This window comes from Archocentrus centrarchus, chromosome 2 (genome assembly GCF_007364275.1).
Source record: "Archocentrus centrarchus isolate MPI-CPG fArcCen1 chromosome 2, fArcCen1, whole genome shotgun sequence".
Classification (NCBI taxonomy): domain Eukaryota; kingdom Metazoa; phylum Chordata; class Actinopteri; order Cichliformes; family Cichlidae; genus Archocentrus; species Archocentrus centrarchus.
In genome coordinates this window covers 12,013,427-12,032,983 of record NC_044347.1, presented here as the reverse complement: position 1 = coordinate 12,032,983, position 19,557 = coordinate 12,013,427, and the positions used below count along the sequence as shown (strand labels likewise).

Here is a 19,557-nt window from a genome sequence, read left to right as displayed (position 1 = left end):
CAATCACAAGGAACAATGGTCTCCTATTGGGAGGCAACCTGTGTCCAAACAATCACAGCCTGGCGTGGACAGACTCCAATCACTTTCAGACAGACTGGTGTAGGCTTGCAAATAATTGCAGACAGGTTGCCAACAAGTTGCAATCAATTTGAGTCAATCTGCACTGATAAGTGCAATTAGTCTTTGATGAGTCTCTTTGCAATGGAAGACTGAACTCAATAGGTTGCTAACTGGTTGTATTCTGGTTATATTCCAATATAAAAGCAAGGTTGCTGAGTGCCTATGTTATTTTGCAGTTAAATTGCTATCCCGCAGCAACTGTCGCTATGTGTGGAGGACTTCTTTCAATTTTATGAGGTTTTGGCAACAGATTTACAACAGATTTGTTTTTCTTGCAGATTTATCACAGTTAATCGCCATATTATCACAAACCGACTGCATGTAATTGCCTGTTTGACCCCATTTAATCACAAATCGACTGCAGACTGATAGCAGACTGACTGTCTTATTGCTGTTTTATTGCCGTCTTGATGCACCAAAGTCACTTTAAAGTTGGCAACTGACTGCTCACTGTTCACAGACCTGGTCCCCATCTTCTGGACCTCATAGAAGCAACCATATCAAAGGCAACAAAATCTGAAGCTCATCGCACACAGGTCGCAGTAATTTAGGTTATGCCACAGGCTCCAACCACCGTCTTCCCTAGTGTCACTGTAGCATAAGCATAATCATTTTTGTCTGTTGTGAATTTCCCCATTTCTGAATGGCTATTTGAGTGCACAATGGTAAGGGTCTTAAAAAAAAAAAAGGATGAATGAAGTTTTATAAGCCAACAGCTAAACAATTACACTGATTGGTTGTTCCTAATGTCTGAAAACGACCCGTTTAACTGTTATCAAAGCACCATATGGGGTGTTCACTTTAACCCCTTAACTGGCAGCAAATAAAATCACCTGAAACAACTACATAACACCCTCTGGTTATTATTGGCTCTGAACAACCCATTTCATAGCCTATTAATCGGCTGCGTCTGGTCCGCGGGCCGAATGAAGTGCATTTATATGGCAGGCTAGACCCACCCATTTTGACTGACACCTCATTCGGCCAATCATGTTAAGAAATGGGTTTCCCAGAGCCAATAATACTCAGAGGGCGTCACGTAGCTTTGTCAGGTGATTTGGTGCAGCCAGTTACATGATTGGCCGAATGACGTGTCAATAAAAATGGGAGGGTCTAGCCTGCCATATAAAAGGGACTACAAACGGCCCGTCACCGGGCCCTTGCCAGTTAAGGGGCTACAAAAGGGAAAAAAAAAAACCTACTTTGGGACTGGAGCCTGGAGTGTTTACTTTCTCTCACTGAAAAGATCATGGTGTGAGTTAAATTAAAACCTGTGTACAAAAATAAATTCATGTTATTTTCTAGGTTAGCAGGGCGCCAACTTCCACTTGCACTACACATGGCTGCTCGAGGTCGCTTATCTTAAAGACATAACTACATGTCAAAAAAAGTGGCCCCAGAAAAAGCAAACGTTCTTTTGTGTTCCTGAATCACGTCCAACCACCTTTTATGCTATTTACTACGGTATGTGAATAATTTTCCTGGCACTTATTTTAATGACTGTAAGAAATCATTGAAGGCCAGGGTGACTGAGTGTTGCCTCTTAAAGTCTCCTTGTGTTCATATTTCCTTGAGGCTCAGCACAGTGTAATACCCCTTCATCTAAAGCACATATGTACAGAAAAATGACATTAAGTGGAATTTATTGTAAATGTTGGGTTTACCTGCAGCTGGTCTGCCATTTTCTGGTTGTGGAGCTACACTCAGCACCTTGCTTGTAGTGTTGCTAACTGTAGACTTCTCCTGCTTGACTCTGTGGGGCACAATCTCTGTGACATTCTTGAACATGTCTGTGTTACTCCTGGACAGGTTTAGGTTAGCTCCTTGGGTTTTCCATGAAGAATCAATATTTGCTTGGCGGACAGTTGGTGTGTCGCTCCTGCTGGTTTCTGCTACCGTGAGCTCTGGGCTGGAGCTAATTCCTGCCATCCTTCTCCATGTGGTTGACTTAATTTGTGGGTCAAATCTTGGAAATGTTTTCCTGGCCTCAGCCCTCATCTGTGGGGAGCTACCGCTTGAGGTCTTCTGGAAAGTCCCTGTCTTTATTTTGGGTGGTTGCAGCAGAACATCTGGTGTCTCGTAGCCAGTCGTATGAGGAACAGATGTTGAAGGGATGACAACTGGACTGAGGATGGCTGCAATAAGAAAGCCACCGATTATTTTCTGGATTGCTTGCCTCTGGATTTACATCTGATTGAACATCAAGATCACCCACTTCAGAACATATTGCAATAGACATATTGCAAGGACTGAAAAAGAGAGCTGGTACAGTAAAAGATGAACAGCTTGGTGAAAATAAAAACACCTGAAAGGGAGTCAAGAGCTTGCGTTTAATGAGCCGTGACACCCGGCAAGAGACGAGACCTTGGGTCGAGTTTGTGTGAAGATCTCACGAGGTGTATCAACACCTTTACAAGCCACAATAGTAGCAAGAAACCTGAACAGACTTCAGACAGGGGAGCAGGTAAAACACCACTCATTCTGCTTTAGTTCAGCCAAGACTTCTTTTTAAATATAATTAAAGCAGATTCAATGAAACTTTGGAGTCCAGTTTTGAACACATTTTTAAGATCTTTACCCTTGTGACTCAACTTTTATTCAGTTTTTTCAGAGCTGAATTTTCTTGGTTAGATGAAGAGGTGTAAAGGCTACTTTCCCAATCTCAACGTAACTGCTTTATAGCTTTGGATGAACACTGCAGCGTGCATTGCTATGTTCTGATCCTCTTGACTAGGACGTTGTTTGGTCCTGTCTGACGATTACTTAATCTTTGATTTATTTAATCTAGTGACGGGTTTCTTTTCTTTCTGTTGCTGTGATTAAAGACTATTCTGTAGATAAATAATTTATTCTTAATCCCTGCTCCTCCTCTGAGCCTGGTATTAGCTGAGAATATGAATTTGCAGGTGTTGTAAGAAGTTTATATTCACTCATCATGGGCATGAATGTGATGGTAATTTGGGGGTTTTAATGATTTCTTTCAGCTGTTCTTTTTCCAGGGTGGCATGATTGTACAGCATACATTTTTAATTAGTTTAAAAAACAAGAATTAGTTCAACAGCTCAATGTTTGTATCATCTACCCATAAAAGTTTTCTCCAGAAGGTATTTGGTTTGTCCTTGAGGGCAACTGGAAATTTCAGTTGCATGTAAGGTGTCAATTTTGGAGCAGGTACCTCGTTCTTGGCTGGGACCCTCTTAGTCCACGGTGATTTTAAACTCAATTCACTGTGGACAGTGATGCTGGTGGTCCAGCAGTTTCCAGTTCATGGCAGGCTTTGAGCCTTGCTGGTTCCATCCTGATCAATGTCCTCTCATTTGAGGGTGAGAGTTTGGGTCTTCTTCCAGACACTGGCAATGTGGTAACACATCTGAATAACTTAGGTACAATTGTTTGAACTGATGATCTTTGAATCTGCGGTTGTTTAGAAATGGCTCCAAAAGACTTTCCCAACCTTTGTAAATCTACAATTCTCCTTCTTAGATCTTCACAGAGTTCCTTGTTGGTCAAACAAATACTTTTTATGCTGGCAGAGAGAAACTACCAGTTGTAGCCAATCATGATCACTAATGAGAAGTTAGTAGGCCTTGGCCTTGTCAAGATCAAAGACTTTGTAAAATCTTCAGCACCACTTATTAAAAGAAAGTGAGTGTATGCATATATTTGAGCTTGTACGTATACTTTTGACTCTGAGTGGATCAAAGAAAATCCAAAATAAATTCAAACTTGTGCAACAAATTCTTGTTTTCTAAAGTCATTAAAGGTGTATGCTACACAATCATTCCACCCTGGAAAAAGAATAGTTCAAAGAAATCATTAAAAGCCCAAAATGATCATGGTATTCATGCCCACAATGAGTGGATGTAAAACTCTGAACACAACTGTATTTAGTTTTAACTCAAGTGTCTTTGACTGCAGCCTTAAACTCAACAGGCAACAGTAAAAAAAAGCAGGAGCATTCATCACTGCCCGGCTTGTCATTCATGACATTTTAGATTTAAGGACCCTGCCCAGCTCCACTGACACACAAAGTTGTGTATCTGAAAATTAACTGGGCGAAGAGGTCAAACAAGTCAAGCTGAAGAGTCTCGCTTGACATGTGGTGGATTAAAGAACAAAGGGGATTAGGAAATCCAAGTATCTGTCCCTGTGAGTTTTCTGCCACCAGGTTCCATAAAAGTGACAAATAATACATTACTAAGTTTAATTTATGTTCTGTGCTTTACTTTGGACAAGTTCTTTTTTTGGGGGGGGCAGTAACTCCTTAAAACACATGATGACTTGAAGGACAACCTGATTGTAGGAATCCAACATCTTCTTAGCCCCAGTGCTAATTGGCCCCAGATTATTTGGAAAAACTTTTCAGGCAAAGTTTGTTTCAATTCAGTGTATGATAATACACCTGTGGCACCATATGGCTCAACATGATGTCTTTAAAATGTGAAATTTGGTTCTTTTTATTTAGACTGTTAAAGCAACAAATTTGACTCTGCATTGATCTAGAAACTGAAGCAAACTGATGACTTTTATTGTGTCTCATAATATTACCGTTCTTCTAGTGGCCACCAGAGGTTGGCTCTAAAAGTGAATCAATCCCTGTAGACAACCATGGATGTTGGAGTTCTGGGACAGGCAGTTTTTGAAAAACCAGTTGGAAAATACACATTTTTCCCTAGTGACTGGTGGTTGCCAGATGATCACCAACCAGTTTCTATGTTTTTAAGACTGGTAGGGTTTCCAGTTCCAGACAAACACTGTGTTTGTGTGGGACAAAGTGGGATGGATTAACAACGCTGGGAGGTAGTCAAATATATTGTATTTCAACTCTCTTGCTAATCAAATAAAATAAGAATAAACAGAAGCTGAAGTTTGTTTTTATGGTCTCATGCAATAGTCTTTATAAACTCCTGTATTCTCTGGTACCATGATACATAACTGCTGAGTGATTTAGTTTAGGTGGAGCAAAAAAGGGTTTCCAAAGCAGTGTGAGCGGTCACGATACAAGACAGCACTATTAGCTGCTATCAGACCATCTGGTTTCAATTCAGCATGAGTACCATATCACTGCTGAGTGTTCCTCAGAGACACACGGCTGCGATGAAAAACTTCACCCTTTTTCTCAGACAGTCGATGCTTTTATTTAAATTTACTTGGAGCTAATTTTCTTATAGTTCCAGTTTTTTCAGGTTGCTTACAAGTAATCACAGTTCTGGAATGCTGGAACCAACATCGCAGCTAATGAACAAATATAACAAACTGTTGGAAAATGAGCAGATAAATAGATAAATAGTCAGTTTTACAGACTTCACACATTAGTTCAGTGAGGCATTTGAACTCTAAAGAGTGGCTCTCAGAGAACAGCAGTATCTGTTAAACTCATGGTTGTTATGGAAAGCCGGATTGATTGTAGGAATATAAGTGGTCTTGTTTGGGTACACTGTGTTCATACTGAAGCTACTTAACCATGCCTATCACTCCTCAAGACATATACAACTGTGGTCAGATGTTTATATCCGCTCATCATGGGCACGAATGTCACAGTCATTTGTGGCTTTTAATGATTTCTTTGAGCTGTTCTTTTTCCAGGATGGAATGAGGGGCTCATAGCAGAGCTCCATCTTTAATAAAGAGCCAACGGGGATAACACAGTAAGCCCAAACTTACCAGTGCACGAAGTCCCATTTCCCACCATTCCTTTGGGGCAGGGGCCACAGCCATAGGAGCCGAAGCTGTTGAAGCACTGTACTCCAGGAAAACAAGGCTTCCTTTCACACTCATTGATATCCTCCAGGCATGTTAAACCTGCCACACACACACACACACACACACACACACACACACACACACACACACACACACACACACACACACACACACACACACACAGAAACCATTACTGTGATTAATCCTCCTTGGCTGCAAACATGAATCTAAACAGAACCTGCTTTATGTATTTTTAAACATTAAGGGCTTTTTTGTGTTCATTTCTGATTACGGTATTTTCCGGAGTATAAGTCGCACTTTTTTTCATAGTTTGGCTGGGGGTGCGACCTATACTCCGGAGCGACGTATATGTGACATTTATAACACATGAACCAAAATACTCCAGCCACTTGACATCTCCGTGAACTGCAGCTTTAAGGCAGTCTTGCGTAACCTGTGGGCGCAGTGGATGATGGATGGAGAGGACAGCTTAACGGCAACTGGGAGAATGCGCCACCCAACTTTCCTGGAAGTCATTGGATGGATCAAGAAAACATGGGCTTCAGTGACAAACCATCCTGTTGGGATTCAGAAAGGCTGGAATAATTGGAACTGCAGCTGACGACGAGTCTGACTAACGCGACACAGAAGAGGAAGCGGCGCTTCGTCTACGGAGTGTACGGAATTGTTTAGAAGTGACACCGAGGATGAAGAATTCAATGGATTGATGGTTTGGTTAACTTGTTAGTATGTTCTTTATGCTATGGTTATCTGAATAACTTAATGTTACGTTAACATACCGAACACGTGTTCGTTGTGCGTCATGTAGCTGAATGTGCTACGTTAGCATAACGTAGGCGTAACCGTGTTCGTCCTGTTCTTTAATCCATTATTATTTTAAATTGCCGTTCAAGATGGAATTTCTGCTCTGGGTCTCGGATTCTATCAACCCCCCCCAAAAAAGTGCGACTTATAGTCCAGTGCGACCTATATATGTTTTTTCTTCTTTATTATGCATTTTTTGGCTGGTGCGACCTATACTCCGGAGCGACGTATAGTCCGAAAAATACGGTAAATGTGTACATTTTTCATCATTCTTACCTCGCAGTCCTGCAGGACACTGGCACCTGTACCCACCCACAGTGTTGATGCACTTGGCGCCCATACACGGAGCCGACAGACATTCGTCCACGTCCTCGGCGCAGAGCTCGCCCCGCGTACCCTCAGGACACACACACAGGTACTTCCCACTGCCCGCGGGAAAGTTAATATCTGTCACGCACGAGCCTCCATTCTGGCAGCCACACGGCACCACAACAATCTGTATGACAGATGGAAAACACAGACACTGCTGAGGCATGTCTGGATTTTATTAATATCTAACAACATCAGTGTATCATATTTACACCAGCTGACCACTGCTCAGCAACTTAACTCCTCTCTACCTCCACAGTGAAGCTGCTCTGGGCGTTGCACTCGTCGGACAGTGTGAAGCGGACAGAGCTGCTCGCCCGAAGCTCGTCCTTCATGGGAACTGATGGGACCCTCCAGATAAGGAGGCCGGCAGGGGAGAGGACAGCACCTTCCGGCCCCTCTTCCAGCTGGAAGAGGAGCGCCGAACCCTCGGGGTCTGATGCTGCAAACTGGAAGACAAAGTTCTCGCGGGCAAATGTCCGCAGGTCGCTTTGAGGCTGGTGGAAAGTCGGAGGCTCGTTGACTGAAAATGCAGACAGAAACGGACCAAGACGCACTTCAGCCCACCTCTTATTCCCACCTTACTATTTACTGTCTTCCAACTACAAGCATTTGATGACAGGAGCTTCCTGTCCTGAAATAAGCTCTTTACATGCAAGCATGGTTTGGCAAAAACATGCCTCTAGGTTCTTTCTGGAAGAATCATTGTAAACATGCATGTCCACATCTGGATGAGGCTCGAGCTTTTCTTTCCAGCTGCAGTTCTCAGCGGCTATTTCTACAGCAACATCATTCATCGAATGAGATCTCACTTTCAACACAAAGTTTCACAGGGGAGAAAATGATAATACCAGGAAACACCTCCCCAGATTTGACTGTCAAGTATGGGATTTCTGGTGTTACTGGCAGGGGCAAAGGGGAAAAGACTAACTTCATTAACTGAGAACTCTGGTTCTCAGAGGTTATCCTTCAAGTTATACAAGATCACAAGATGAGATACAATCTAAGAAAGTTATAGTTAAGAACTGCGGCCTTATGTCTCAAAAGGGACAAAGAGGGTTAAGTAAGTAAGTAAGTAACTGGGAATCCACATCTTGTTCTACACAAAATCAAAAAAGTAATGGATTATGTAACTCATAACCGCTGAAAACAGCAAAGGAACTCAATCTGAACTCTCATTACACTGTGCCCTGAGTGCTTAACTAAAATTACAGGGTTTGGACCAGTGTATTACAGCCTGGTGAAGATTTTTTAATCCGTTGTAGTCTAATGCATCGGGCAGCATACAGTGGCTGAAGCGCTCGAAAAGCATCACAAGAGATGATAAAAACTGGAAGGGTGGTTATCATAAGCCATTCTTAAGGAATCAATGGAGTGATGATTCTAAATTTGAAATATTTTGGATAAAATCATCATCAGTATGTATCAGCAGAGAGGTACAACAGTGAGTGTCTGCAGCCATCTGTAAAACACAATGGAGGCTCTGGCTGCATTTCAGCCAGTGGTGTTGGAGATCTTCTCAAAATTGATGGAATTATGAACACAGAAAAGTACCATTAGATTTTGATCCACCATGAAATACCATCTGGAAAATGACTGATTGACAACATCTTAATTTTTCAGCATGACAGTGATCCCAAACACACTGCCAATGAAGTAACACAAACACACCTGGATAGAAAAACACACGGCGTGCTGAAGAACAAAGGGGCTCTCACCTGTGTATTTTCCTGTATGTTTGCATGTTTCAACACATCCCTGCACCCATCTCCCATTTGAGGGGTGGCTCAAGACTTTTGCACAGTGCTGTATATTCATTAAATAAGATAAATTTGCAACTGCATGTATTTTATGTTATGGGTCGTGTTTATTCTGTCTTTTACTTTGCAGTTGGTTAGTGAGAAGTATATGTTGCATAAGTTTAAAAATAATAAAATCTTTAAAAAAAATTACCAATCTTCTACATTTAAGTTTTAATGCTGAAAGTGTGACTAAGTGATAAGTTAAACTGATCATTTATTCCAGCGTCCCCCTGCTTTTTTCAGGAATCTTATCAGTCTGTGCTGCTATGGAAACCAGCCATGTGATTTACCCCCGCTCTCAGAGTGGTTAAGTGACGGGTCAGGGCATGCTGGGAAACCTAAACCGCCGCTCCTTTGATCTGCTAATGGACACAAACAAGACCGCAGTTGGACGGCTACCGCTGCACTGACACAGGAAGATAAATGCTTTTTTACCTGATGTGATCATAAGTGGACTGCGAGTCAGGTATAAAATCAAGTATACAGGGAGACTTTTATGACTGTTGTGTGTTTGTTTATACAAATAAGCTTGTTCTCCTTTCATAAGGGGAGATCCATATGGATTTGTTTGTACCTTGGTTCACAGACCAGGCAAATTTGGAGATGTTGGGGTCACAGAGGAGGCAAGGACTGCTGGGATTGGCGTCTCCTGCTGCGAAACACATCCCATCTATGTTGCACGTCTGCTCCTGACGAACAGAAACAGAATAAAACAAGAACAGATCTGCTTGTGTACTCACATTCCCAACATTTTGTTCTAATAGCACCATGTTTTCATGTCATAAAACTCAAGCTGTTTTGTAATGAACAGGGAATCAGCTCTAAACACACATCTCGACTTAAGTTAATTCAATTTGGTTCAACTTTGGCAGCCTCTTGCACATCTCTTGGTGTCTGTCTGCAGCTGTTTGTGTGTGTTTTCGCTCTGGGCTGTTTGTCTGTCTCCCATAAAAAGCAGTTCCAGTAACAACAGGACCCCTAATGTACCTCTTTTCAATGAATGTAGAGATCTTAAATAACCAACTGCTGCTTTATTCGTTCAAGCAGCAGACTGTTGTGCCCCCCCTAACAGCATGTAAAATGCTTCACCACACATTTCCACTAAACACCCACTGAATCACATCTGTCTCCTCAATCAGCATCTCCTACTCACATAAACAAAGATTAGAGTGCCCAGGTTTTCCTAACATGTCACCTGTGGAGGTGAATAATAACAGGGCTGACTTGATACTGAGGTTATATAATGGGAGACTCTCTAATACTAACAAGGAAATACAGTACAGTTGTGGAGCTGTTCTTCAGCTGATGGCTCAGTATAAGGTGTGTTTTAGCAATGAAAATGGATTTTGGCTTTTTTTTAGTTCCATCTCCTTAAATTTCAATAATTATAATAATTTTCATTAAAATGGTGGTGCATAAACAATTTTCCAAGAACAAAAACATTGTTCCCTTTTGTATGCGAGTTACCTTTAACTTACAGAGTCCTGAGTGCGAGGCCTCGCAGACCTGACAAATGCCATCGTAGATAGTCAGCACCTTTGCCTGGCTGTACTGGGACCCATCATTGGTGACCTGTGACAGAAAAAGAGGAAGGCAATAATGTAACGACATCGTGATTAAACAGTCAAACAGAAGACATTCTAATTCTAGGTTAACATGAAAATGAGCCTTGCCTTAATCTCCCAGCGTGCGTATGGTTTGTCATTCATCATGAAGTCTTCCGTAGTGATGGCAGTGGCGCTCAGTGATGGTACGGCACAGTCTAAAGCCTTGGAGCTGAGGAAGGTGGCTTTAGTTCGCTGTTTTTCCCCTGGAACCCAGGCTTTGTTTAGGTACTGCAGAAGGAATTCAGAGAAAAGATGAAAAAATTAAAAAAAAAAACACTTTGCGCTTCAAATCTCTTAACCTGATTTCAGCCTTAGTCCCTCTTCACCTTCAGTCTGGTGGCATAGCAGCTCAGGTCAGGAGAATCAATGAAGCCGAGGCCAAAGACCCGAATGCTGCGACAGTCGTAAGCTCGAATATCGCAGAGTCCACTATTCTCCAAATCCGTTACCTCAACTGGCTGACCTATTAGAAGAGAGATTGTTTGAAAATCAATGAAATGTGAGTTCTTCTTTGACTTGCTTAAGATTAGTGTTGTTAATTAATCAATATAGCTAATATCAAGTCTTAAGAAATTAGTACCAGTGAGAATTTTAATCAACTTTAATCTATGCAGTCTTTGCCAAGTGAATAACTGTCCATGATACTCACTGATGGCCAGGCTGCAGTCATGGAAGCTGTAGTTAGGATAGCACTGACAGCCCCATTCTGTACACTCTCCATTCCCATTGCAAAAATTGGGGCATCGCAGGGCTGTCACCACTTCCCCGTATGTTCCCGGTGGACTAGCCATCTCCAAGGCTCTTTGGGTCCGGTTTTCCAGCAGCTTTCTCTCGCACTCGTTTTCCAGGTAAGGCAGTAGCGCCTCCTCCCAGCCCAGGTCATCTTTCAGCTGCAGGTCTAGCATGCAGAGATCCAGCGCCTCATCCAAGCGGCGTCCCAGCAGCTCCCGACACACTGCGCCGACAGTAGAGTTGGCCAAAGCCAGCTGGCACACTTCAAGGGCTTTAGCCGAAGTCAGACCACTTGGCGTGGGCCATGTGAGTTGCACCACTGGTCGAGTTTCCACCAGGTGATCCTCGGGGAAAAAGTAAGCGTAGCTCTCCAGATCAGTCTGGCTGAAGCTCTGTGCCACAAAGACAGGCTGGAATTCAAGTGATGCCTGTCTCTTTGGCCTATCAACAGAAAGCAGAAGATCTTTCCTGAACTCACCGTCCAGCTCAAGATCACTGTCATTGTTTTGCTTGTTTTTGCCATGAAAACAGAGGTGCTTCCTCTCGAGAGGGTGACTCTTGGAGGGTGATAGCTCCAGAACGCTTTCCTCTCTTTCCAGGCTCTTAATGTATTCCACTGTTGTGTCCATGGAGGGGAACACAGATGTGTAATCCACATTATCATATGCTATGCACTCTGAATGAGCAGAGGGATCATACAAGTTTCTCATCCCCCTGCCAGCATCTTGAGAAGTGATGTATCCTGATTGGCACTGACAGAAAGGACTCCTGACCTCCTGTGTCATCCCAGGAGGTGTTTTGTCAAATAAACTCCCACCAGGAGCTATCCTAAAACACACAAAGGAAGGGAAAACAAATAACTTTGTGGAGCTGAATTATGTTAGCCCTAAGAAAAGTTTATAACTTTGAAGATTAGAGTCTACATTGTGTCCCAGACTGACCTCCAGGCATCTATGAAGCTATGCAAGTCATCAGGGCCATAAGAGCTTCCATCAGCGGTCTGGAAGTCATTGTTGCCATTGTGGTCGAAGGTACCGCAGAGGCCTTGAGTGTTGCTGTAGTCCACACTGGGCGCCCGCACAGACAGACTCATCCCCCAATCGCCAACATCAGCCCTAACAAAGGCCCCGGAAGGAAAGATCAACTACAAAAGGAGAGTCACATCCGACAGCTAGTTAACATAGTCTGCTCATGCAGTTAGTAAAAACTCAGAACCAGAGAGAACTGTCCATTCTTTATTCAATTTACATGATAAATATGACTGAATAAAGATCCTTGTTACTGTCCAGATACCTACGGTGACCTTCTTCCCTTGGTGTGACTCCAGCACCCTGACCCGGCTCCCCTCACTGTCATCGAGGTTCTTAAGGGCAAGCTGTGGCCTTGTTTCCTGTAGCTGGCCATTGCACATGTCAAAGATAGCAAGCTCGTTCCCCTCTCGCACCGCAACCCCACAGCTGCATGCAACAGCGTAGTGTCGGCTGCCACAGTCCCACTGGCGAGAATGAACTTCAAATTCCCTGGTGAGGCTCCGGTAAAGGACAAACGTGCCAGTCTGGTGGTTCTCATAACGCCTGAAAAAGACATGCAGTTATTTAAATAGAGTATTTAACCAGATAATCAAATCTTCATTTGACGAAAGCTGGTGGTAAATTACCTGCCATCTAGTGTAATGACATGCGGGTCAGTCAAAGAGTAGCAGATGGAAGTAGGAACATCCTGGACCATAACCTGGGGGTGGGGTGGGGTAGAGGTCAGCAGAAGAAAGATTAAGGGGGCTATACCCTCTGACCCTGTGGCCTTAGGCTTTGATGTTTTCACTCAACAGAGATGAGAAAACTCTTCAGCAGCGGGCTCCTCAGAGAGCATGTCTGCAGGGCTGACATCACGTCTTACATAATGTCAGAGCTTGTGTGGACACAACTAATGAGCACTTAGAGAGGCACTCTTTAAACATTATGTCAAACCATCAAACAAGTGCACATTCGGTCCTAAACCTCAATCTCCTCTCCAGTTTTACAAAGAACTATAATTGTGTGTATATGTAAACAATATGATGGAAAAACCTGCTATTTGGAGTCATTGTACTACTTCTCTCTAATTAAAGTAATACTTTCATTCTTCATTTAGCTTTGGAAGCTGGTGCCTTCTTCCCATTAGGCATGCTGAAATCTATTAAAGGACCACTTGAAGAGCCCTTATTTATCTTGAAGGACTCCAAGAACCCATTTAAGGATTGTGTTTAATGCAGGACCCTAGCTCAAAGTCTCCATGGTGCCGCACCAGCTTTTATCTACTTATGACCCTGGAGATCTTTTAAAAAGCTTCTTAAAGGCCAGAGGAGAGTCCTTATTTGACAGTTTCTCCAAAAAAACAAAGTCCTTTTAAGGTTTCTGCACATGCTTCCTTTAACCTGCATGCCTCAGATTCCAGTTATCCTTTAAACCTTCTCAGGGCTTCTCTCCAAGATGCTCAAGAATGGACTGAAATTATTTTCAAGAGTTAAAAAAATCCTCTAGGATCTCTCAATCTGCCTCAAGGATAACAGTTGCTACAGTTTCTAGCTCTTCAGATCCAAGAGAACTCTGCATGCACCACATAAAAAAAAACTCCATAAACTTGGGGAATACAAACAGAATGCAATGATTTGCAAATCTCATAAACCCATATTTTACTCACAATAGAACATAGAAAATATATGAGATGTTTAAACTGAGACATTTTACTATTTCATGAACAATATTAGGTCATTTTGAATTTGATGGCACCAACACATCTAAAAAGAGTTGGAATGGGTGAAAAAGCAAGTGGTACTAAAAAGAAAAGAACATTTGGCAACTAATTGTGTTAATTGACAACAGGCCAGTAACATGGACTATAAAAAGAACATTTTAGAGACAGAGTTTCTCAGAGGTATGATTCTGTCATGGAAATCAGAACATGGTCTCAGGAAAACTTCCAGAAATCACTGTCTGTGACACACTTCACGGTGCCATCCACAAATGCAAGTTAAAGCTCTATCACACAAAGAAGACCATGTGACCATGATCCAGAAATGCCACCATCTTTTCTGGGCCAAAGTTCATTTAAAATGGACTGAGGCAAAGTGGAAAACTGTTCTGTGGTCAGACAAACCAAAGATTTTAATTCTTTCTGGAAAACATGGATACGTGTCTTCTCTAAAGAGAAGGGCTGCATTAGCATCTATGGAATTGGCAGCTTACACATCTGGAAAGGCACCATCAGTGGTGAAGGGTACATACAGGTGTTAGAGCAACACATGCTCCCATCCAAATGATGTCTTTTTCATAGCATATTTCAGCAAGACAATGCTAAACTACATACTGCATCTATTACAACATCACGGCTTCATAGTAGAAGAATCCAGGTGCTGAACTCATCTTTCGCCAACGGAAAACATTTGGAGCATCATGAAACCACAAAATACAACAAAGCAGACCCAGGAGTGTTGAGCAGCTAGAATCCTCTATCAGGCCATAATGGGACAACATTCCTATTCCAAAAGTCCAGCAGCAGCTTCCAGATGTTTACAAACTGTAAAGGAACATGGGATGCTACACAGTGGGCCTAATACTTCTTAAAATGGTACATTTTCTTAGTATAAAGGTTTGATATTGTCAGGTCTGCAGGATGTGCAGACTGGATGTTGAGTGGGATCCAATTTCAAACACACGCAACAGGCAGAGTTGAACAACCAAAATAAAACAGGAAATAACCAAACGCAGAATGTGACACAAAGGCACAGAAAACTCAGGGGAAGCATTAAAGATGAAACAAGGAATAAACCAACCAAGCACCAAACCCTTGTACTAAAACTAAGGTGGCCTGAGAGTACTAAACACAGAAAGAAAATCAACCAACGATATCAAAAACAAGGACTAAACAATAAAGAAGAAGAACAATGATGAAAACCAAAAACTGGAACTAACACCTCAGACTCTAAATAACAGGCATGAATTGAAAAGGTACAAACACAGAAACGCCAGGTCAACTATAAATCAACTCACTCACTTTGAGGGACGTAGGGACGTAGCTTCTCCAGATTCGTGGTGCAGCGGGTCCGGGCAAAGCGCCGATCAGGCTCGCACGGTTCCCGTCACGTGTGAAATCAGTCACAGCAGTGACAAAAAACTTTGCCCGACCACAGCTGCCTTCACTGCAGGTGTTCGGCTGGAGCTCCACCTGGCAGGCGGACAGCCCCACATTGGCAACCTCATGTCCAAGACTGTCTGTAGGTGTCAACACAGCAGTAAATTAATGTTGACAGACAGCACACAGCTGCCTGCAGAACTGTAACGATGTCTTTCTTAGCTGGATTTAATGTGATGATGTACAAGGTAAGTCTGGGAATAACAACAAAAAAAGCTCCCCAGAAAGGAAAGATATATTCAGGGAGTTTAAATGATTTTATTTTATTTTTATTATTATTTAAATGATTTTATTAATGAATGATTGTGGACTCAACAGTTAATTCAGCTGCTTTAATTTCTGTTTGGTGATATTTTTGTAGATAACTGCCCAATAAAAAGCACATTAATACTTAAGCAAGGGCATGTTTGTTCAGCTGTAGTTGTTGCTGCAGGCACTCACTTCCACTCCAGTGCTGTTTCCAAACAGCTTAACTCAACTGCAGGTTAAACTGCAATCTACTCAAACTGTATGTTTATTATGTCCTTGCAGATAAATATGACACAGACACTATCTCCTGTTTTTCCCGCAGGTCTCACCTGGGTCGTGGACAGTCAGAGCCAGAGGGACTCCACACTGGTGGCCGACGTTTGAGGCGAAGCAGGGGATGGGCACGGTACTGTGGACGGTCACCTCGTGCTCCTCACTGTTCTCTGCTATGTGGAGCACTTCTGGAGAGAACTGAGAAAGGAGTAAGGGTCTACGAGATTGTCACTGAGTAATAAAACTGGACCATGGTTTTCAAATCCATGTCACTGTGGTGTATGATGGAGATAAACTAGAGTCAGAGGAGAGTTTACCTTCAGTCCAGCGTAGAAACTCTCACTTTCTTTTGAAGTCGATCTGGTGTGGCTGTAGTTGGCTCTGAAAGTTGACACACTGCAGGAGAACTACAGCGGAAATATCAGCTGAAGCATGAAGTCTGAATCAGCTGTTTTAAAATCACTTCTTCATCTGGCATACCAACAATGCTAGACTCAAGAAGCCCCTTATGGTTTGTCTATAACTATTGGTTCGCTATTACAGGCATTTATCCTTTGGTTGTTACTCCATTTAACAGTTATTAATAATGCTTAGTGACCATTAATTTATACTTTTAGCCTACAATTTCAACAGCTAGTCATTTTCCAGCTTTTTATTTCCTAAGTTTAGCTGGGTATTTCAGTTCTTTATGTTTCACTAGAAACCTAAGTGCACTATATATAGTGCACTTGGTTGAGCAGGGTGTCTAGGGTTTGATTCCCCCTTCCCTGTGTGTACTCTGCTACTGCCCTGTCCAATAAAGGTAAAAAGATGCCAAAAATAATTTTTATAAAGTATACCCATAATGGTCAAAAAGCTAATGAAGCCTTCTTGCCAGTTTCATTACCTGATCTGTACTGTATATGTCTGAAAAGGGCTTCTTCCTGTGCCTTCCTTTCACAACAAAAGTCCTTCACATGTACACTGTCTACATAAGTGCATCAAAGCATTGATTTTACTAGCTAAAAAAATTAAAGATTAATAAAAAATATGTACAGTTTTGGTTAAAATAAACAATATATGGAACTAATTAAGAAGAAAATTTACATTCCTCTTGTCAAACTATTAAACTCTGTTTCAGTGATTTGTGAACAGTGTTGGGGTCATTACTGGCAAAAAGAAATATATTACACATACTTTTCATAAAAATAATGCAGTACTTTTTACTCCCCAGAGAAAGTAATTTGTTACAGTACTTTCCTGTTACTTGATAACATGACCCAAAATGCATTGCTACGCTACATAAGCGCTACATGAGCACCAGCCCATTTTACCACTTATATAATTCACATTTCTTTACAATATTGATATTGATGTGAATTGCCACAGATTTCATGTTTTTCGTATACAGTACCAGTGTGTGTCCAAACCTTTGACTGGTACTGTATTCTGTATTTTTTTTTCTTTTTTCAGATCAGTTGTGCTAATCTGTCCATTTACACCCTGTTGAAGAAGTACACAGTGGGGTGCTTGTAGCCCTTTCTATGAATCACTGGTCTTAGAGAAGTAAAAGATGAGGGTATAATGGAGGTTGAAACCATCTTTCAAATTTTGATTCCTCAAACAAACCTGGTGCTGCTTCACTGTTTATGTTTTTGATACATGAGAGCTAAAGAGTGCATTACGTTGTCATGAAAAAGGTCAGCAGTGTATGACTGTCACTGTATTTGTGATTTATCTAAATGTTTCCAGATGTAGCTCAAAATACAACAATCCGGGGCTCCAGAAGCACTAAAATTTAACTCTCTCTCTCAAGGTTAAAAAAAAAAAAAAAAAAAAAAAAAAAAAGATGATGACGACCTCTGACCCTGCCCAGCTGCTATATCAACATGTGTTAAAGGTGAGCCCAGTGAGCGAGCCCAGCCCTGTGCGAGACCCAACTAATGCAACCCTGGTGTGCAGATATGGGGGCAGAGTGGTCCGCAGCTGCAAGATGACAAAACCTGAGTGACATCATCTCAGTGTCAAATAGCATCACGCTGAAAAATCTAATAACGTTGTGTTTCCTAGCAACATATCACTTCTCCAGGAAATGAAAGCCATCATCAGCCTGCATGGTCTGGCGGTTTGGAAATGAGGCTGTGCAGCAGCGTGTTGAGATCTTGGAAAGACAAAGGCCAATCATAACAGTTACAGTGGTGTGAAAAAGTGTTTGCCCCCTGCCTCATTTCCTGTTTTTTTGCATGTTTGTCACACTTAAGTGTTTCGGAACATCAAACCAATTTAAACAATAGTCAAGGACAACACAAGTAAACACAAAATGCAAGTTGTAAATGAAGGTGTTTATTAGTAAAGGTGAAAAAAAATCCAAACCATCATGGCCCTGTGTGAAAAAGTGATTGCCCCCCTTGTTAAAACATACTATAACTGTGGTTTTTCACACCTGAGTTCAATTTCCCTAGCCACACCTAGGCCTGATTATTGCCACACCTGTTCCCAATCAAGACATCACTTAAATAGGAGCTGCCTGACACAGTAAGGTCCACCAGAAGATCCTTGAAAGCTACACATCATGCCGAGATCCAAAGAAATTCAGGAGCAATTGAGAAAGAAAGTAATTGAGATCTATCAGTCTGGAAAGGGTTATAAGCCATTTCCAAAGCTTTGGGAATCCAGCGAACCACAGTGAGAGCCATTATCCACAAATGGCGAAGACATGGAACAGTGGTGAACCTTCCCAGGAGTGGCCGGCCGCCCAAAATTACCCCAAGGGCGCAGCGACGACTCATCCAAGAGGTCACAAAAGACCCCACAACAACGTCCAAAGAACTGCAGGCCTCACTTGTCTCAGTTAAGGTCAGCGTTCATGCCTCCACCATCAGAAAAAGACTGAGCAAAAATGGCCTGCATGGCAGAGTTCGAAGAAGAAAACCACTGCTGAGCAAAAAGAACATTAAAGCTCGTCTCAATTTTTCCAAAACGCATCTTGATGATCCCCAAGACTTTTGGGACAACATTCTGTGGACCGATGAGACAAAAGTGGAACTCTTTGGAAGGTGTGTGTCCCATTACATCTGGCGTAAAAGGAACACTGCATTTCAGAAAAAGAACATTATACCAACAGTAAAATATGGTGGTGGTAGTGTGATGGTCTGGGGCTGTTTTGCTGCGTCAGGACCTGGAAGACTTGCTGTGATAAATGGAACTATGAATTCTGCTGTCTACCAAGAGATCCTGAGGGAGAATGTCAGACCATCTGTTCGTGTACTCAAGCTTAAACGTACTTGGGTTCTGCAGCAGGACAATGATCCTAAACACACCAGCAAGTCCACCACTGAATGGCTGAAGAAAAACAAAATGAAGACTTTGGAGTGGCCTAGCCAAAGTCCTGACCTGAATCCTATTGAGATGTTGTGGTATGACCTTAAAAAGGCCGTTCATGCTCGAAAACCCTCTAATGTAACTAAATTAGGACAATTCTGCAAAGATGAGTGGGCCAAAATTCCTCCAGAACGCTGTAAAAGCCTCATTGCAAGTTATCGCAGACGCTTGGTTGCAGTTGTTGCTGCTAAGGGTGGCCCAACCAGTTATTAGGTTTAGGGGGCAATCACTTTTTCACACAGGGCCATGATGGTTTGGATTTTTTTTCACCTTTACTAATAAACACCTTCATTTACAACTTGCATTTTGTGTTTACTTGTGTTGTCCTTGACTATTGTTTAAATTGG

At 42.2% G+C, this 19,557-nt stretch overlaps 1 protein-coding gene across 1 annotated transcript in view; it reads right to left on the bottom strand.

The window, feature by feature from the left end:
* Positions 1-19,557, bottom strand: part of LOC115793367 (von Willebrand factor D and EGF domain-containing protein-like) — a 40,094-nt gene that overhangs the window by 11,592 nt on the left and 8,945 nt on the right. The window contains exons 6-20 of the mRNA XM_030748317.1: positions 16,168-16,257; positions 15,907-16,048; positions 15,191-15,408; positions 12,816-12,889; positions 12,456-12,732; positions 12,100-12,302; positions 11,076-11,986; positions 10,753-10,889; positions 10,493-10,654; positions 10,287-10,391; positions 9,394-9,508; positions 7,269-7,540; positions 6,925-7,144; positions 5,785-5,922; positions 1,785-2,255 (exon numbers count right to left, since the gene is read on the bottom strand). Coding sequence (XP_030604177.1) covers positions 1,785-2,255; positions 5,785-5,922; positions 6,925-7,144; positions 7,269-7,540; positions 9,394-9,508; positions 10,287-10,391; positions 10,493-10,654; positions 10,753-10,889; positions 11,076-11,986; positions 12,100-12,302; positions 12,456-12,732; positions 12,816-12,889; positions 15,191-15,408; positions 15,907-16,048; positions 16,168-16,257 — 3,535 coding nt within the window. The remainder of the gene's footprint in view (positions 1-1,784; positions 2,256-5,784; positions 5,923-6,924; positions 7,145-7,268; positions 7,541-9,393; positions 9,509-10,286; positions 10,392-10,492; positions 10,655-10,752; positions 10,890-11,075; positions 11,987-12,099; positions 12,303-12,455; positions 12,733-12,815; positions 12,890-15,190; positions 15,409-15,906; positions 16,049-16,167; positions 16,258-19,557) is intronic.